This window comes from Toxorhynchites rutilus, chromosome 2, assembly GCF_029784135.1.
Source record: "Toxorhynchites rutilus septentrionalis strain SRP chromosome 2, ASM2978413v1, whole genome shotgun sequence".
In the NCBI taxonomy this organism is placed as follows: Eukaryota; Metazoa; Arthropoda; class Insecta; order Diptera; family Culicidae; genus Toxorhynchites; species Toxorhynchites rutilus.
The window spans coordinates 257,102,048-257,121,430 of record NC_073745.1 but is presented as its reverse complement, the minus strand read 5'-3'; the positions used below and the strand labels follow the sequence as shown (position 1 = coordinate 257,121,430).

General features: G+C 39.3%; 2 protein-coding genes across 9 annotated transcripts in view; one reads left to right on the top strand and one right to left on the bottom strand.

Annotated features, from left to right (window-relative positions):
* LOC129764841 (uncharacterized) overlaps positions 1–7,557 on the top strand; it is a 433,851-nt gene extending 426,294 nt beyond the window's left edge. For all 7 annotated transcript variants that reach the window (XR_008741257.1, XM_055764364.1, XM_055764366.1 and 4 more), the window contains one exon: positions 6,581–7,557. The gene's annotated coding sequence lies outside the window, so the exon portion shown is untranslated. The remainder of the gene's footprint in view (positions 1–6,580) is intronic.
* Positions 7,558–13,968: 6,411 nt separating this feature from the next.
* LOC129769872 (ubiquitin-conjugating enzyme E2 W) overlaps positions 13,969–19,383 on the bottom strand; it is a 65,470-nt gene continuing 60,055 nt past the window's right edge. For both annotated transcript variants that reach the window (XM_055772377.1, XM_055772376.1), the window contains 4 exons: positions 16,260–16,362; positions 16,103–16,188; positions 15,902–16,047; positions 13,969–15,271 (listed from right to left, as the gene is read on the bottom strand). In XM_055772377.1, coding sequence (XP_055628352.1) covers positions 15,258–15,271; positions 15,902–16,047; positions 16,103–16,188; positions 16,260–16,362 — 349 coding nt within the window. In that variant the 3' untranslated portion in view covers positions 13,969–15,257. The remainder of the gene's footprint in view (positions 15,272–15,901; positions 16,048–16,102; positions 16,189–16,259; positions 16,363–19,383) is intronic.

The following is a 19,383-nucleotide window of genomic DNA, read 5'->3' as shown; positions in this document are numbered from 1 at the left end:
TCATCCTTCAACTTCAAATTCCGTTTAGTCCATCGAACAGAAGATTCTCTATCCGAACGGACCGTACTCGCGATAGCACCTTCAAACAATTTAACTAAATCGATACGTAAACGCGAATCAGGAATTTTGAAATAATCCCCTGTTCCTTTAACTTCCTGGACTCGACTAAATCGAGACCCATCTTGGTTCATCTGTACGCCAAATAGCTCCTTCATTGAATGTATATAATAGCCAGCAACGATAGCCTTTTCGCTCCTAGAAATGAGGGTGTGCGAAATGGAGAAGACGCTCTCGAATGCTATACCGAGCAATATGCGAAATGTAGCACGATTACTAAACTTTGAGTAAGTTTTCACCTGAACGTGTTTGGCATCGATACAGTGGCAAACATCACAGTTGTCAATACGGAATACATCTCGGGAACGAGTAGCAACAGCTGTTAAGCTGGAATTTCCACCTACTACCGGGCTTCTTGAATGCCAAAGGGGGATTAGGCGCTCTGTATTATAGTGACTTTCAACTCATTTGGCTGGTTCGTCACTTTTACTTCCATTTTTGGAAGAATGTCGGGAGTGAGAATTGAACTCGTGACCCTTAGGGGATTAGGCTCAATGGTATCCATTCATTTCACTCTTATTTGCTGTTGTAACTGGCAATCTCATTTTTGCTGGGTTCACTTATTCACTTGATTTTCGCTGTCTGATTACTAATATCATAATTTTTTTTACTGTTCGAATACTAATTTCATTTTGTTCGAGTACCGAGTGCGCCAGTTCGTGTTCTTTGTGTAATTCACCGTGCACCTCGAGTTTGTTTAACACGTTCACCGGTGGGTCACCGCGTCGTTAAAGATTATCGTTAGAACGAACACTGGATTGACTTTTCAATTACACGGCACTTAATTGCGTTTAGTAGAATGTACATCGAATACATTTCCGTTTGTTTGTGTTTGGTTTGGGTCACAAAACTGTACCTTTACTATGTTCTTCTACATATCGAATGGAGGCGTTTTTGGCATTTCAAAACGCTGTTTTCATTTGTTCATGTAATTTTCACTTATTTTTGCGATTATCACTATGACCAGTGTAACTCAAGTGCGAGAACTAATAAAGTTTTTTTTTCTCATTTTAGCACTCGGAAATCTTTCAACACTCGCGAGGTTCTGTGTCGGCGGTCACGGTCGCCATTTGGTAGAATTGCCTTTGCATTAACACTTGCGCTTCGAGCGGTGTAAGCAATAAAATGTCAATTAAGCAATGCAATGAATGATTATCTAGTACTGTTATTGTTTCGACCGCTTGCGTATGCGCGAAACAGTCGTAATATTGGGCATCCTCGTCATAATTATTGTTATACGGTTCCTGTTCATATATACTTTCGTGAAAATTAATTGGTCTCTGCTGTGGTCTGTTCGTCTAGTTAACCCGCCTCGATTGAATAGAAGAATTAACTTCCATCGGTGTAGGTTTCGGCGTAAGCACGGCTCTCGGCGCGAAAACGTTTTGGTAATTTTGTTGATGATTCCGCGGGGAAATCTGCGGTCTGTTAAAATTTAGTGGGGGACGAGGAGGTTGAAACGAATTTTGAGGATGTGGCTAGTTTCTGTATTGACTCAAAATTGCTTTTAAAAGGATTCCTAATTTAGCAAATTGTATTGATTCGAAAATGTCTCTTAATTTTCTAGCTGGAAATTCTATATTGAAATGTGTATCATACATCAGTTGCTTAGTATATGTTTTGCTATCTCGGTTCCCTATTTTTGATATTCTAAGGATGAGTTAATGGTTGATTCATCCTAGTTCTCTATGAATTGATTATAGGTTTATTGGGAATACCTAAAAATAAAAATAATATTAATAAGTGCAATTAAGGTTTATCTTATCCTAATTAGTAAATATGTGAATATTTTATCAATTATTGGTTTATATTATTCTACTTCGTTTCATGTTGGTCTGTTGTTTATTTTTGTTTTGTCTTTCTTGACCTTACATTCTGTGAATGGCTCTTCTGTTTCATTCTTTTTAGTACCTTGTCGTTCAATGTATATTTCGTCTTCGATCGAAGGTCTTTCTTCGTCATCTTCGGTACCATAGAATACCTCAAAAGATTTCAAGTTAGTGGTTGAAAGGATTGTTTTGTTATAATAAGCTAGAGAAATTCTAAACAGTTCTTCATTAGTAACGTTCGGATATTTGTGCCGGATGGATCTGTAACATTCGTATAATGTGGAATGAATTCTATCAACGATTCCATTCATTTCACTCTTATTTGTTGATGTAACTTGCAATCCCATTTTCGCCAGGTTCACTTATTCACTTGATTTTCGTTGTCTGATTACTAACCTAACTATTTTTCACTGTTCGAATACTAATTTCATTTTGTTCGAGTACCAACTTCACTTTTTAACTGTTCGAATACTAATGTCACGTTGTTCGAGTACCGAGTGCGACAGTTATCCGCAAAGCGGATCGAAGAGAATTATTCATAGCTATACTTTTCCCGGGAAAATACGGGTTGGCACAGGATGCTCGACCTGCCATAAGGACGTTGTCTCAGCCTTTCTTAACCTGGAATAAAGACACTGTTGTGAGTCGCTCCTAGCATGGAGAACCGACGCTTCACTACTCCCCTTTCTCTGTTTCCTGCTTACGACTGATGGTCCCACCGGGGTGGGTAACCCAATTTTTACAATGGTTGCTTTTATCCCAGCTAGTACCTCGTGGAGGTAGGGATCAGAGTTACCGGGCAGTGGCTGAAGATCGCTATGGTAGCCACTTTACACAAGCATCAGGCTTCACTAACCATTGCACATACGTCTCACTATAGAGGTGGTCAGCCCCTATGGAAAGGAGAGATGTTCCAGACCAAGATCGTCCAATGTTCTGTCTAAATGTGGCACGGAAGGCTAGAACCATCTATGATTGGAAGTAAGGTGTCTCATTCATAACATTTACGTAAACACGAAGCCTGAACGTGTTTGGCATCGATGCAGTGGCAAACATCAAACTTGTCAATACAGGATACATCTTGGGGACGAGTAGCAACAGCTGTTGAAATGGAATTTCTACCTACCACCGGGCTTCTTGAATACCAAAGGGGGATTAGGCTCAAGGATTACTATCTTCACTGTTTTTTTTACCGTTCGAATACTAATTTCATTTTGTTCAAGTACCAACTACACTTTTTAATTTATTGGGCGTGAGAAAACAATTGGTTTGGGAAAGTAAATTTATGGTTCATGGTAAATTTCCGTTGCAGGATCGCCATGTCGCACCTGTTGTTGGTGCAGGAAGATCATCAGATGTCCTCGATGTTGTAGAGCATCCGACCCGGACATCTGATGATCTCTCTGATGATCTGATGATCTTTGGGTCCGGACTTCAAGTAATACTACAGCTGTGGTGAAACCTATGAGAGAATCCTTTCTGAGACCCTTGTCAACGAGATGATTTTCCATGTCTCGTCATCTAATGAAAGAGTTGATCCAGCGAAAGTCACAAATAATGCGGTGGGCACCGGCATATTGGTAGCCGAACGATCTGCCAAGGGCTGTGTCGGATAAGAGTCGGCAGAATATCCAGTTGAACTTACATAGTTCTAGGTAACTTTTCCAGCTTTCCATAAGCTTAAAAGCAATAACGTTCAATGAAGAAGGTGCCAAGTTGAGTCCCAATAGTTGTTCCTTTGGTCATTGCGGCTTCATCCCCGTAAAGAAATTGTAATGAGGAGGGTAGAAGCTGTCGATTCTCGGGAACCCTTGTGGAACCCTTCCGCACAAACTTCTGATCCGGTCTCCAAACGTTTGCTGAATGTGCATCGATACCGATGTCTCATCCTTTGTAATTAGTTTGAAGGTATTCATCGCGAGTAAGCCAATAAATACCCGACTTCCTCTCACGGCGAACATCCGTTTTGTTAGTGTCTGTGACTCCAGCTGTCTTCTCTGCCTCAGTTACATCCCGCTCTTCACTTTTTCTCAATTCTTTTGTGAGATAATCCATCCAAGCAACGCACTCATTGTACGTTATTGACTTCTCCATGATTTTAATTAAGACAGTTAAGGATTGGGTTGCACTATTACCTTTGGCATCAATAAATGTTCAGCTCAAAATCAGTACAACCGATTCGGGGCAACATTTTCAATCTCTCCCGAAAGGGTCTGCACACATATAACTGAATTTTATTTAGGTTCTTTTACATAAAGTGAATGTTATGATTTGTTCTGTCAGCACAAACTTCTCCGATTTGGGCGCTTCCCATGGAAAATCGAATGATTATTTGATTGCCCACGCGCGTGTGGCTAAGATGACGGAGTCATTGACTACTCCGATTATGAGCACTTCCAGGGACTTTGGAACCATATTACTATCACCAACCTTCATGTTACTGAGAAGCCCGTGATAAACTTGGTAGACTTCGCTCTCGATAATCTCACGTAAGCACGTAAATTGTGGTGTAATAATTTGTAAGCGGATAGACTTTTCACAGTTTGTGGGAGGGAATACTCATATGACTCGAATGGTTAAGGATGATCTGGTATAACAAAACTGGGGAAGTTTTAGATGCTTTGGGGCAAACTGATGTACTCAAAATGTTTAAGTTATATTTTGTAATGTTCTCTTACCAAAAGACTGGTCATATTGATCTGCTACTAAAATCTTTCACTAACTTCAAGAATATTTTTGTTCTCTTTCGGCGAATTATCAATGCGGTTAGCCATGTTATGAAACGTTAGAACTTTAGTATGTTGCAAAAACTACTTCACGATCACAAGGCTTTGGTACTGTGATTCTAAACGGCATTCGAATATATATCTTCTCATCAAAACTAGTGAACAGTTTGCTCTTTACAATTCTAACATTTTATTAATTTTTTTCATTCAAATTTCATTCAAAAACACGTTTTTTTAATGATTTCAGTGTTTTGATCGGAGTATTTTCATTCTAAGGTTTTAGGTTGATTCAACCGCTAGTTAAGTTCAAAAGATTGAGGGAGACTTTAGAAAAACTACACACAACTTTGTTGTTCAACATCGAATTATAAAAGCGGAGATCGGGAAGATTCCGTCGATGAAGGCGGTGCGGGGAGAACAAGAAGAAAAACATTAAGTGCACTCGTCTTCATTCGCTGCCGGAAAGCCGGTTTCGGTTTCGAGATCACTATTCGAAATTGTAGGGAAACTAAATTTGTAATGAATAATCACAATCTTACGTCAAGCTTTCGTCCGTATCCGTAAGTACAATTCCTTGTTTGTAGGAACACTTTCTGTATGCTGAAGTCTAAGTGGAGAGCTCGAGATTAGTATAACCCACTGTTCCTGTGGAGTGAGATACGGCAAAATATCGCATCGTAACGGAAAACAAATATTTTGAAAATATTCAAATATTAGTTTACGAACGATTAATTGAAAAACGAGCATCACTAGATACAATCTGAGCTTGCGAGAATTGATGCAACTTTAAACTGATAGCGCACTTTATACTACCGGTTTGGCATTTGTGTACCATTTTTATCGCGTAATATGTACGAATAGTTCGTCCGACAAACAATGACTAATAATTGATAACATTTACCATAAAAATTCGTCATATATACCTTTTTTCTGAGAGTGTGGGTACGAGACGGCGTACAGTCTCGGGGGGTATACAACCGCCGTCTCGCCTCACACGTTTCCGAAAATGACTCGACTTGTTATCCGGTCGAGAGAAATATGAGAATTATGGCATTTCTCCTCATTTCTCGTTTGGTGGTCATCGGAGCAACATCGTTGCCGGTGAGCGTCGAGCGGTAATGGATTGTCTTTCTCAAGACAGGTGAAGGAGGTGGAGGAGTGGTGGAGTAATGGAGTAGTTTTCTTTCCACAAGGGACCTTTTCAGGGTTATAGACGAGAGGACTGAAAAAGATGAAAGTCTCTATAAGCCAAACAGGGAAGGAAGGAAGACAGTTCTCGACTGTTGGAAATTTCATCTATTTATATTACAATTTCGATATCTCTGTACTTGGTATCTGAAACTCATGGTTAATAACGAGTAAGAGCCCCCACAGACTGCAGACTTTTTGTCTGCCGACAGTTTGGTCGAGTTGCCCAGCTAGTGTAAAAATCGACCCAACTTAATCGGTGTATTGTGCGCATGTGCATACCTCTCCGTACTAATTAAGATGCCGACCAAACTATCGGCAGACAAAAAGTCTGCAGCCTGTGAAGGCTCTAACTTTAATCAGTAAATACATTCACAAAGTTTTTGTGGAACTATAAATTATATGTATCACAGTTTTCCGCACACAAACACACATTGCACAACAATACAACGGTATTTTTGGAAACTGATTCGAATTGATTCTCGCCCCCAAGGACTCTACATTTTCAGTAACAAATGACAAGCGTGAACCAGAGAAACAAGGATGCTTTGATCAGATCAATGCACGCCAAGAAAAACGAAAACTTATCGGAGAAGACTTAGGCAAACGAAACTCGAACACAAAATGAGATGTGTCCGAGTGGCCATTGAAATGAACCGATATACATAAAAACAAAACGCAAAATGTATGTAAAATGTTAACTAAATTGTGATATTTAAGGTGATTCGGATTACGAGTAAACCCATTTCGAAGGAGAGGAAGGCGGCAGCATCAAAGGTGTAACAACAAAACGCGGATAACAAGACGATAAAAACAGTAACAGAAAACAAATATGTAGATAAGAAAATTTTCTGCGAAGCGAGTTGTGTACACTTAGACGATAGATAGCGATACATCACCTCAAATCACGTAGATCCAGTCTAACCCTAGCAAAGTGGTTCGAATATCTCTTAAAACAAAAAATATTTACTCCGCCGCAACAAACAAAAATCCTTATATCGTAATCGCATATTCAGCGTAAACTTTATCAATCACGCTATCGTTACTGTTGAATTGATCAAGCAGGACAGAGAGAGATTTGTCCATTTCCGCGTCCCGTGTGTTAAAAATAACGTTTGCTTCCTTGCCCGCTCGTTTGTTGAATATTTGTATGCAAAAACGTTGCAACGAAAACGTAAACTTAATATAAATTATACACCCTTAGTCATTATTTCTGTTACGAAACTATTTTAATTCCTGTTTAGCTTCTACATACGTTGTAAGATGAAAATGATCGATGATGAAAGAGAGAGAGAGAAGGAGAATGAACACATTAAACGTGTACAAAACAAATCTCTTGTTCGAAACAATCGCAAACAAAGAGAGGGCTGTCGAAGCTGAATTTGTTCATAAAATGCTTCTCTCAATATGTTTTTGTAGTCTAGAGGAGCGAGAGGGAGCGAAAGTATAGGAATATAACCTAGAGCACGAGATAAATATTTAAGCAGATTTAAGGTTGAAGCAGCCAGGATTAGAAAAACCGTATTAATGTCTTTGTAAAAGTGTGCCGACGCGTAGTTAGATTCGGCAGATATAAAATGCCGCAAGTGTAGTAGGTTCTACCGTTAACATGAATGACGATTATATTAAATATTATTTAATGATGTTAGCATAGGTAAATGAAAGAAAAAATGTAATATGATCGAATAAATATATAATGTGATAATAATTACTTTTGTCTTTCATTTAGTTCCATTGCAAATGAAAAATGAATAAATAAAGAAACGTGGGGCCCAAGTAACGACCGCATTCTTGACGACGGACCACGAAATCCGTACTGAAACGGTTGTGTTGTGAGGTGGCGGTGTCGACAGTAACCGTTGTGGAACAAATTTTCATTTCTCAACATCCGGCTTGAAATGCGACCAGATGGTAGCGGCAGCGAGGTTTTCCAAATGGCATTTCTCAAGGCCGAGTGTTTAGTTTAGTTTCCCAAGTTGGCCTTTTTTTAAGGCCATTATTGTAGGGTAAAATCAAGCTGGGCCATCATAGCCGGCTCAAAATTATTCTTCTGCTGGAATGCTATTTGTGATTCAGTTTCGCGTTCCAGTTGCCAAACTGTCTCCAGCAAGAATAATATCTACGTAATACAACTGCCACCGCATCTCACCAAGTAATCGTCCTTTTTGAAGCCAATAATACTAACAAAAGAGTTTATTGTGTATATTAAGTAGCTTCAAGCCACCACCCAGCAAACATTATATCGTACAACCAGCGTATATACAGCAGCATATATCCCAAATTTTGGCTGGTATATGATGCGCCTAATTGGCACATACATACAAAAGTGGAGGCGATATACATACATGGCATATGCTTGCGATATATTAGGTGTAGGTAAGTTTCTTCGGTTTTACAACAGATGGCGTAACTTGATTATTATTCCAGTGAATCAAACTTCCAGACATTCGTTGGAAAGCTACTGTCATTGCGCGTCTTTTTCAGTATATGTCAAAAAGCGGAAGCATGAACAACACAGTTTTTTGCCACTTCGAATATGTCGAATTTCGTTCAAACGAGAGTGTTTTTGCGGGGAATGTTACTTCATTACTTCAATATGAAGAAGAAAAAGCTGTGGAATCGCATTTCGGTGCAAGTTTATGGTGACCATGCTCAACTGAGCGAACGTGTCAGATATAGTTTGCACGGTTTATAAGTGGTAATTTTGACTTGGAAGACGAAGAACATTCCGGAGCGTCAACAAGTTTGAAGATGAAGAAGGCTTTACACGATCAAGATCCGTCACGAACGCAACAAGAACTTGAAGATACACCTGCAGTAGCTCAGCAAACCATATCCGATCGTTTAAAAGCAATGAGAATGATCCGAAAGATAGGACATTGGGTGCCGTATGAATTGAACCACGAGACGTCGAACGCCGTTTTTTCACGTGCGAACAACTGTTCCAACGGCATAAAAGAAAGGGTTTTTTGAATGGAACCGTTACTGGCGATGAAAAGTCGGTCTATTACGACAATCCTAAACGTCGGGCAACATATGGATACACCGGCCATGCATCAACATCGACGGCCGCGCGAAATATTGGCGGCCTGAAGGTTATTGTATATTGATTATTAACTAATTAACTAATTACTACATAACATTTGAACATTTTTCAAATACGATAGGCACAACTGAATTGATGGACGATTGACGGCACAATGGTTTCAAAAAGATCTTCTCTTACAATAAAACTGTAGTACAATACTCTATTCTTACGAACATTTAAATTGAACTCCGACAAATCTAGTACCGCAATAAATCTACTTGCATTTGTAAGCGTGCGCCGAGAAATACCCAATAGAAATCCTCACAGAGTGGATACCGTTCACATCTCTTGAATCCCGCAACATCCTCGCGCACCCTGAAGTGTCTCCGGACTTCTGAAGTAAACAGTGATCTTCTCTTGCGCCATGATGTTCAGTGATCAGCTTCATTATGATTAGTTGAGTTTCCTTCCATTGGCAACAAACAAAGTTTAGTTAGAACACACACACACACACACCTATAGATTACACATACATATGAATCCCTACACTGTATATCACACACATACATCTTTAGATTTGTATTTACAAATTATAATGTACCGAATATCAATATAACGCCACCCTACGGTAGCTAACATAAAAGCATTACAAACATCCGCAATAGAATGGTCAGACCGAGATCGAAATACGATCTGTAACAATAACAAATGCGGAATCCGCGTTAGCATGCTATCTTTTGTTTAGCTTACTAAGATAAGCAACGATCGCTAACCATGGGTGCGCGAAGAAATAAATTGAACAATAAAATCAGTTGAAAACGGTCACTCATGAAGTCTGGTTTGAATACTAGATAATTGTTTTGCTACAGGACGCTTAAATAGCCCACTTGATGTCCGCACGGTAACTACACGTACTATACCATCCTTTCCAGAGTGTAGTTCCTCAATGCGACCTTTCTTCCATTGCATTGGTGGATTATTTCCATCCACCATGATTACCAATATTCCTACATCCAATTTTATTGGTGATTTCCAGTTTTTCGACCTGGCCTGGAGTTGGGATAAATACTCAGTACGCCAACGTTTCCAGAAATCCTGCAATTGCCTTTGCACTAAAGTCTCCTTCATTTAATATTGGAACAAATTCTTTTGCTCATTGTGGCGCTCCTAGTGGACGGATTTGGAAACTTTTTTCACCCACGTGTCGGGAAATTCATTACCTTTCACCATGTATTTATGTCATAACACCAAACGATAGCATTTTGTAAACAACCGCCATGGAAGCCGAACGGAGAGATAAAATTGTGCACAGTTTTCTTGAAAATCCATTGTTGTCGGCATCTAAGCTAGCTAAACAGCTTAAAATGCCCAGAAATACCGTATGGCGTGTTATCAAGCAGTACAAGGAAACATTGACGACGGCTCGGAAGCCGCATTCGAAGCGTCGGAGTGGAACTGTCGACCAGAAACTGCGTGGGAAAGTCATCAAGGCCGTCAAGAGGAATCCCAATCTTTCAGACCGCGATTTGGCCAATAAGTTCCAGGCCGCTCACAGTACGGTGCGACGAATTCGTCTCCGGGAAGGAATAAGGTCATTCCGAGCCAGCAAACAGCCAAATCGGACGCTGAAGCAGAACAATGTGGCCAGAATCCGTGCTCGAAAGCTGTACGACCAAGTGCTGACCAAGTTCGACGGATGTATTCTGATGGACGATGAGACCTACGTGAAGGCGGACTTTGGGCAAATCCCAGGTCAAAAATTTTATTTGGCAACGGCTCGGGGGGATGTACCTGCAAAATTTAAGTTCGTGTTTGCGGATAAATTCGCCCGCAAGTACATGATTTGGTAGGGGATATGCAGTTGTGGACAGAAAACCAAAGTCTTTCTCACTGACAAGACAATGACATCAGAAGTCTACAAAAAAGAGTGCCTACAGAAACGGATTCTGCCGTTTATTCGTGCCCACGACCGTCCAGTAATGTTTTGGCCGGACCTCGCAAGCTGCCATTACAGCAAAACGGTTATGGAATGGTACGCAACGAACGGGGTCAGCGTAATACCGAAGGACCTCAACCCCCCAAACTGCCCCCAGTTCCGGCCGATAGAGAAATACTGGGCAATCACGAAGCGGAGGCTTAAGGCAAAGGGAAAACTTGTTAGGAACATGACTCAAATGAAGAACTGGTGGAATCAAATCGCCAAAACGGTGGACGAAAAGGGTGTGCGCCGCCTAATGTACCGTATTACGGGAAAAGTACGAGAATTTCTTCGAAACAGCAATGAATATTTTTTTTAATTTTTTTTTATGAAAGAGTAAAGAAAATGCTACATTTGTATGAAAAACAAATTATGAATTCGTTAATAAATGACTGAACTACACGCAATTGTTTGTGTTCCAATATTAAATGAAGCAGACTTTAGTTGCCATAGACTTAATCGAATGAGCTGGACCGTGCCATAATCAGGTTCCGGAATACTTTGAAGCGAATCACCTGTCAGAGAATGAGCCGAAGTCAGAGTTTCCAAATCGGTTGGATCATATGACATTGGGGTAAGCGGCCGGTAATTTAAAAACGATTCTACCTGGACCAAAAGGGTGCTGAAATCTTCTTGGCAGACCGGATTTTCTCCTAGCACACGTAGTAGATGGAATTTTGCTGAACGTACCGCAGCTTCCCATAATCCACCAAAGTTTGGGGCTGCTGGAGGAATAAAGTGCCATTGCATCCCCTCGTTTGCACATTCCTTGGAGATGGCATCATGATGTCGCTGATCCTTGAGCAAATCGAACAACTCACGCCATTTTGTTCTTTGCACCCACGAAATTAGTTCCGTTATTGGAAAAGATGTCCGTGCATCGGCCACGTCGAGAAATAAACCGTCTCAAAGCCTGCAGAAATCGTTCAATCGACAAATCCGTAACACGCTCCATATGCACTGCCTTCGTACTCATACACATAAACAGCACTACATAAGTTTTTCTTGCAGGTTTTCGGCGTCCTTCGCGGATATACAGATCCAAAATAGTCTACCCCGGTTTTGACGTAGAACTACGTCTTTCATTAAGGGTGCCAAATCAGAAAACAGGTCACGTTTTTATGAAATAAAGTTAACGTTGATAACTATTTTTGCCGTGAACGGATTTTGGCGATTTACATACTAAAGGAATCGGAATTTCTTAAGATTTGTTTAATATGCTATACATTCGAATCCCCTGGTTTGTAAATGGTTAAAACTCATGAAAACTTTAAGTATTTCCATTTTCCCATACATTTGTTCTGCCCATTTGTGTACTTTCCCGAACAGAGCTATCAATAACAAGCAACGAAGGGGAAATCGTAGGATTTAAAGTCTCCGTGAACAAAGGAAAAGAAGAAGAACGAAGGGGAACACTTGCCTAGAGTATAAACAGTGGATCTCGCTGAGGTAAACTTTTATTCGGCATCGGACTGTTGAGCAATCCAGATCACTTTACTTTCGCTGCGCATCGATCTAATATTGGACCCCACCAGTGGTAATCCAACTTGGATATCGTCGTTTTGTTTTTTCAGTTCGTTTTTCGCGTTATTCGTATCGTGTGTTTTTCTTTCCACGTCATAAATTAGACGCTTCACGTAATGTGTGATGAGCAAGAAGAAGAGAAAGGCAGACTCGAGCCCTGCAAAAAACGAACGTAAGCATCATCTAATGATGCACGCGATGTTGGTGCACTGAAAAGCGCTCGCACTGAACCGAGCCTTCGCGAGTGACACGATTAGTTTTCGGTTGCCAGTAGCAAAACTTACACTAAACTAACACTAAGGGTGGCAGCTGTGCTTGTCTCGAGCATGAGAAAGTAATGCAACCAGTAATATTAACAGAAGCGTTTCTTTTGAGAATAGCGCAAAATGATGAGAAGTGTTTATATTCCTAGTAGTTTCAAGCCACCAATGTATGGCTCTGTATGCATGCTATGGCGAACGCTTGTTTGGCGCTTGGTTTACGTTATACGAACGATGCCTAGAGGTGCGATTCCACTGAGGCAATACTTTGATACTTGCAAGTGTTGTCATTATTGTTGTTTCTATGCGTTGCCAAAGATATATTGATGTAGTTATGAGATGTGGAATAATGGTGCTGGTGCAACATGTATATAATCGACTGTAGCCGAGTCTATGTCAACTGCGGAAGAGGCCACCGGAATAGCGTTCGAGGTAAATTTTCAATGTATTGACATGAAATAAATTGCGACATATAATCAGCTAGTGTATTGTTCTGCGAGGGCAAGAATGAATCATCAATCAATTATCGTCAACTGATTCTACAATGAAAAAACCATTTCAGAGATTATTCAACTATGCAGTTGTTTCTAAAATTTCACAGCACAGCTTATATAAAATAACAGTGTAGTTCTACGTCAACAATACGGTCGTATCTTGGATACAACCTTCTAATATTTTTTGCAAATAAGGAGGGGGGGAATAAATAGGAAAATACTATGTTTTTGGAGATGACGATCATTATCTTCCGATGCCATGTTGTTGATTTATGGTTCGCTCTTGTTGAATGCAATTTTGTTTTTTTCACAACCTGCTACACAGAATTTTTGTTTTGATGCCGTTATCAACTGTCCGATTGACGGTTAATTTATTGTCAAAAGATTATCAGTTTTTCCATCCAGTAGTGTAAGAAAATCAATTTTGGAAAAAAATGTTGCTTGGTTCGTTTTGGAAGAACCCCGAGCATATATATTTCAATGTTTTTTTCTGAAAAGAATAATAAATTATCTGCATTTTGATGTAAAACTTGTTCCATACCTGTAACCAATCCCGAGATACAAATGGTTTTGTGATACCGAATTCTAAATGTTTCATGCTTTAGGTATTAACAAACAGTTTTGCTATGCGTTCCCATAAATCTATCTTAAAATATTTGTTCATAAAATGGAACCAAAAAGTTCATTGGGTCAGAGATTATTTCATTTGAGAGAACGAAAAAGTATTACCGAAATTGAACAGCGATCCGTAAGTATCAAAAGCTTTCATATTTTGGCTGTTTCACCTTTCAATTGCAGGGATTTCGAAGACCATTAAACAATACCAGCAGTTGTTTTTTTTTCGTAATTCCAGCTCTAACAATGATTATTGTTCGCCGATAATAAAATAAAATCTAATTATAGTAAGTGTTTGCTTTACATACGACTTTACCTTTCATACCTTTTGCGAATCTTTTTCTCCTAAACATTATAGTATTTGTCTATACTAGTCATCATAAAAACTACTCACAGTGTGTTTTGTTTTGCAATTTTAACATTATAATTCTCTGGGTAAGTATATATTCGCATATGCTTCAAAAATGTAATGCTCGATAAAATTTCAATTTCTTACACGCGCGCACGAGATTAACTGTATCTATATGCTATGCCTTGTGGATACATTAGGAAGTTCTTATCCGCTTATACTGTAACAACTGACAAAGTGAATGTGTATGTGTTTACTCTGTTCCTATTTTCCCTCTTTTCCGAACACATTTGGACTGTTATGTTATTTTTTGCCATATTCGCACACTTTTTTTTTTTTGCTTTGGTAGAAATACTGTCGATCACTTCCAAACGTTTTATTTTGTTTTTCAAATTTCTATCCGCAATTAAACAATTAAAAGGAATGTGTACTTTTATATCTTTGAAGTGTATTCTGAACGTGGTCATACAGCAGGTATTTAAAATTATTAACGGTGTCGAGCGATGCAGGAAATAAATTCACGTTTGTTCGCTAACTGCCAGAAAAACCAATGACCAACACTATAGTCCATATATACGAACTCAAAATAGAGAAAATAAGTTATACATCATAGGCTCCATTTTGCTAAAAACGCTTAGCAATATAAGTAAAATTAACTGACTATTTTTCGTTTTATTCACAACAGCGCAAATCAAATAGCTAACGGATTTGTTTTTTATATGCAAGAAAAGTGTTTCAAAACTATTTGTTCAGTTTGTGTTCATCAAATAAAAGAAGAGTGCAGTTTCTCCTCTCAATACCAGGGGACTGAGCAATGAGCAATATACATCTGATAATCTCTACTCTAACTAATTTGTTTTGTATTTGGACGAATATCCGGAATATTTACGGCTTGTTGTTTGTTGATGTTTATCTATTTTCGATTTTCTGTGCATTTGGAAAATTTATATAGCTGTAGCTTGCATCAATGTCCTACAACAATCGAATTCTTTTGAGGGTCAATTAATCTAGGCAAAATTTTGCTGCTTAATTTGCTTCTGTATGTTGTTGTTGCGATGGCTGGCTTGCTTGCTTGCGGCCAATGGTTTAAGGTGGTTCATTTAGTATTAGTTATTACGGCTAACGATAAATGAACTTAGGAGTTCCGCTCTATACAGAATCGTCTGAAATGAGACAACCGGGATGTGTGATTTTATGAGCTCGTTTCCAATGTATCAAGAAAATTAACCCGTTTTATGCCAAGCGTTCGAAAAATCGAACAGCAACTTCGATAATTTTTCATGGCTTTGGAAAGCAACCATATGGTAAGGTTTTAGCATCAAACGATAGCTTAGTCTATTAGTTACCACCTACTATCAATTTCATTCAAATTTGTATTACTTTATTGAGCATAAAAATTGGTTTAAAGCAACTATGTGCGAAAAGTACATAACCTCACATAACCTAACAAAAAACAAAACCTTACAAAATTTAAAAATGTGTAAACTTTTCTACAATATTACTTTGATATAAAATCACACATTGTGATGTAGGAAGAAAACCATTGGATTGAACCTCCTACAGGAACAAATATGTTGATTCCGGCCAATGTTTTTGTTTGGCGCCTTTTTGATTTTTTGTCATTTTCCGGAATACGGAATAACGGAAAAAAATAATTCTTGAAGATTGGGGTTTCTGAAACGCCAATAATCAACATAACACCAATGGCTATTGTTAGAAAAATATTTTTTACAGCTTGGTCGTTAATGGGTTAAAGTCGAGTGAAACCCCCTGAAAATATGCAATGTACTTACCGTGGTACCACCATTTAGTTTTCTTAGGATTTTTGTTACAAGTTTTAACGTAGATTCCGTTATCCGGTGGACGCCGCTTCTCCCGACAACTGCTCAGCATCGATGATATACTAAGACACACTGATTGTACTGATAACGCTGGTGACCTAGGAATGAAACTCCTATTATTGCTGCCAAACTTCTAGCACAAATAATTCTCACCAGTCATCTGTTAGGATTGATAAACATATGTGGCCGTTTGAATACACATGTGGATGTACGGGAATATTTGAACCTATAAACGTCACCTGTAATGGAATAATTGCGCATTAATGATGTTCCTTCACATTACTCATGACGGTTTGCTTAGCAGACGAACCTCGGGCGAATCGAAAGGATATTTATTATTAAATTTGAATAACAGCTGAAAATGTTCCCCCTCGTAGAGTGTTCCCTCAACACCATCGATGTTAATAATCCATCTGAAATTAGAGGAAAAAAAATGTGGTTGAAAACATATTGACAAATACTGGAAGGATTGTTCCACACGTTGAGTGCCACAGTTATATAGCGTCTCTATGTAAATTTTTAATCGTATTAGGGACATCGTTTCTTATCGTAGTGGAAGGTATTTTCTCATAATTCATCATATTAATTTTCATTCATTCACACACACCGTTCATACGACGCCCTCAATTATCTTCTGCAATGTTACTAACGTTCCTAATGCTCCTATCGTTAGCCATTTCAACATAGTATTACTTGCGTCATTATTATTATTCATAGTTAAAATTTCTATGCCAAGAAACACAAGAAATTTATCCGACAAAAACTCTCCCGGCCGCTCTAAAGGGATAACACGGATATTGCATAAACATCAAATAAAGAGATCCCGTCATAAGTACTTCAATCATTAAGAGCACCATTACTCATTTTGAATTAATATTTTTGCACACGTGGTTGGAGGAGACGAAACAAATAGGAAAGTGCGTGGATTGGACTTTTTATGTGTGTCGTATGATGATTCGACGCGGTCAGGACAACTTCTGCGGTGTCTTGAGCTGTGTTAACAATCCATGGTCGACAAATATGCAAACGAACCACTGCGATTCCTACGGCATATCAACAGAAGTGGTTTGAGAAAGAATACATTCACTTGCGAGACGCTATCATGAGCAACAACGACACAGCCTCTGCTGTTGTCGAGCCAAGACGTATGCATTGTCATGACAGCACGAGTGTTCAAACGAAAAAATGAAGTCTTTAAACAGTTCCATTGCAACATTACACGTATTCTGTCCAACATGTTGCTGGATGTATTCGGTAGAATAACAAAAGGGAGGATTACCTCATACGCACATATTTAGTTTGGTTAGTCGGCAAAATACACCCTGAGCAAAAGAATAGTTTAATTTCCTCTGAAACTTTAGATTCATCTACTGATCAACTACTCTCCTGTATTCTGAAATCCGATCGAATCAGGAATAACCCGATCCGTTCGTATCTCAATCCGTTCCGTTCCGTCCGTTCGTTTGCAACTCAAGTCCAATCGAGTTGTGCAAATGTGGCAACCTTGCCACGCAGTTCAACATTGAGCTTCATAATTCATTTCTGTGAAGTGAAAATGGTAATGAATTTGATAATACTGATAACTCTTTATATTGTTACCGATCATTTTTTAAGTCATCGGTCACAATATGTTGTCTGTGTCAAATAATATCTGTTTAGTGTGTAAGTAAAATTTTGTTTTGTTGTGACTGGTCTAATTGTTGTTAAATGTAAATACCTTGACAAAAAATCGATCTAAACCGACTAACCCGACATCAGGCCGACGTGGTTTGACATGAGGCGAAAAAGACATTTGTCAGGATTGACAGATGTTCTTCCGGGAGGAAATGGAAGCAGGAAATGAGCGAGATGAAACGACACGCAAGTGAAGAAATTTGGTATCGCTGGAACAGAAATTTGAAGAGAACAGAGTTGGAAGACAGTGAGTTGAGAAGATAAAAAAAAGTCGTGAAAGAAAAAAAGTGAATGGTAGAGTGAAGTGACAGAGGTAGAGAGAGAAAACCTCTTGCGGAATAGGACCCTCAATCACGCTACACCATCCTCGGGTGTCCTGCCGAGAAACTCCGGCCACCTACCACCACGTTTCCAAGCGACGCCCTTTTGCTATACGGTCCAGAGCATCACGGACAGAACGCCTCCCTCCTCCCATCCGCACCGGTGAACCGCAGCGCGACGACGACGACCACGAAGGACAACGAAGGACCTCAACGAAAACGGTACCCTTTAAACCGAAGAAATACAGAAAAATCAAAAACTAACTTCTCTACTCTATTCTATTAAATAATCAATACCAGTCCATTTTGCATAGGCAGCTTCTTGTGTCCGCATTTCGCAATTCCGCTTTGCTGGTTTTCCAACCGAGGTTGAAACAGTCCTCCCGAGGGTCAAAGCCGACCCTGAGAGAAATATAAAACACGAGGTGAGCCAAGCTGGGCAGTACGGCTAAAGCCGTAGTTAACAATATTATGGATGAACTTTTGGTGGTGATTTATGGAAAAAAAGATAGGGTATGTCTTCTAAGTATTTAAACAACATCAAGTCATAATTTTCATTAAAATTTTAAAAAAATATTTCATATTGTTTTCGTGTCTGATAATCTGATAGTAAGTAAATTGCACCACGGATATGAATGAATTATTTTGATGTTTGTTTTTCGTCAAGACAAGATTGCCACGTAAGCATAAGCACGATTGAATTGAAGTCGATAGGATTTCAGAATGAAAGAATCGATCGAATCGTGAGATCCGATCGAGGTTCAAATCAATCGGATTCCGGAATATGGGTGACTGTTCGATATTGTTATCACAAACATGGTACATGGTACCCATGCAGAATCTAAGACTTTTATCACCCTGCATGGAAGATGGAAAATCTACAATGCGTTTTGCGGAAGCAATATGGCTGTGTTTTAAATACGGAATACCGATGTGAACACTTCTAAATTGAATCACAATGACGAAATAATGAGCTACCAAATTGGCCGAAACATCAGCTCCAATGTAGTTTTCTGGCGTATCTTTGGTTTCCCAATTCATGAACGGAACCCAGCTGTTATAAATTTAGCCGTCCATATTGAAAACGGCAAGTGCGTATTTTTCACCAACGGGTCAGGAATTTAACGAAATTAATATTGATTTACAAGGAGCGTAAAGCCGGAATCCGAAATTTGTGGCTCGTGTATGGTAGGAAAGCAAATCAGGTTGCCGTCTGAAGAAGCTGATTCGCCTCGTTCGTCTCGTCTGTTGGAGTTTATCCACACGAATGTTTGGTATACTTGCTGAAGGCTAAAAGCGACAGGGAAATGAAGACGGGTCGAACGGCAGGTATAAGTAGCGGCTTGAAGTAGACACCACGCAGTTGGAACGAGCGGTTGAACGAATTCGTACTGAAACTGGGATTCCGTCGTTCCCAGTACGATAGTTGGCTGTACACGA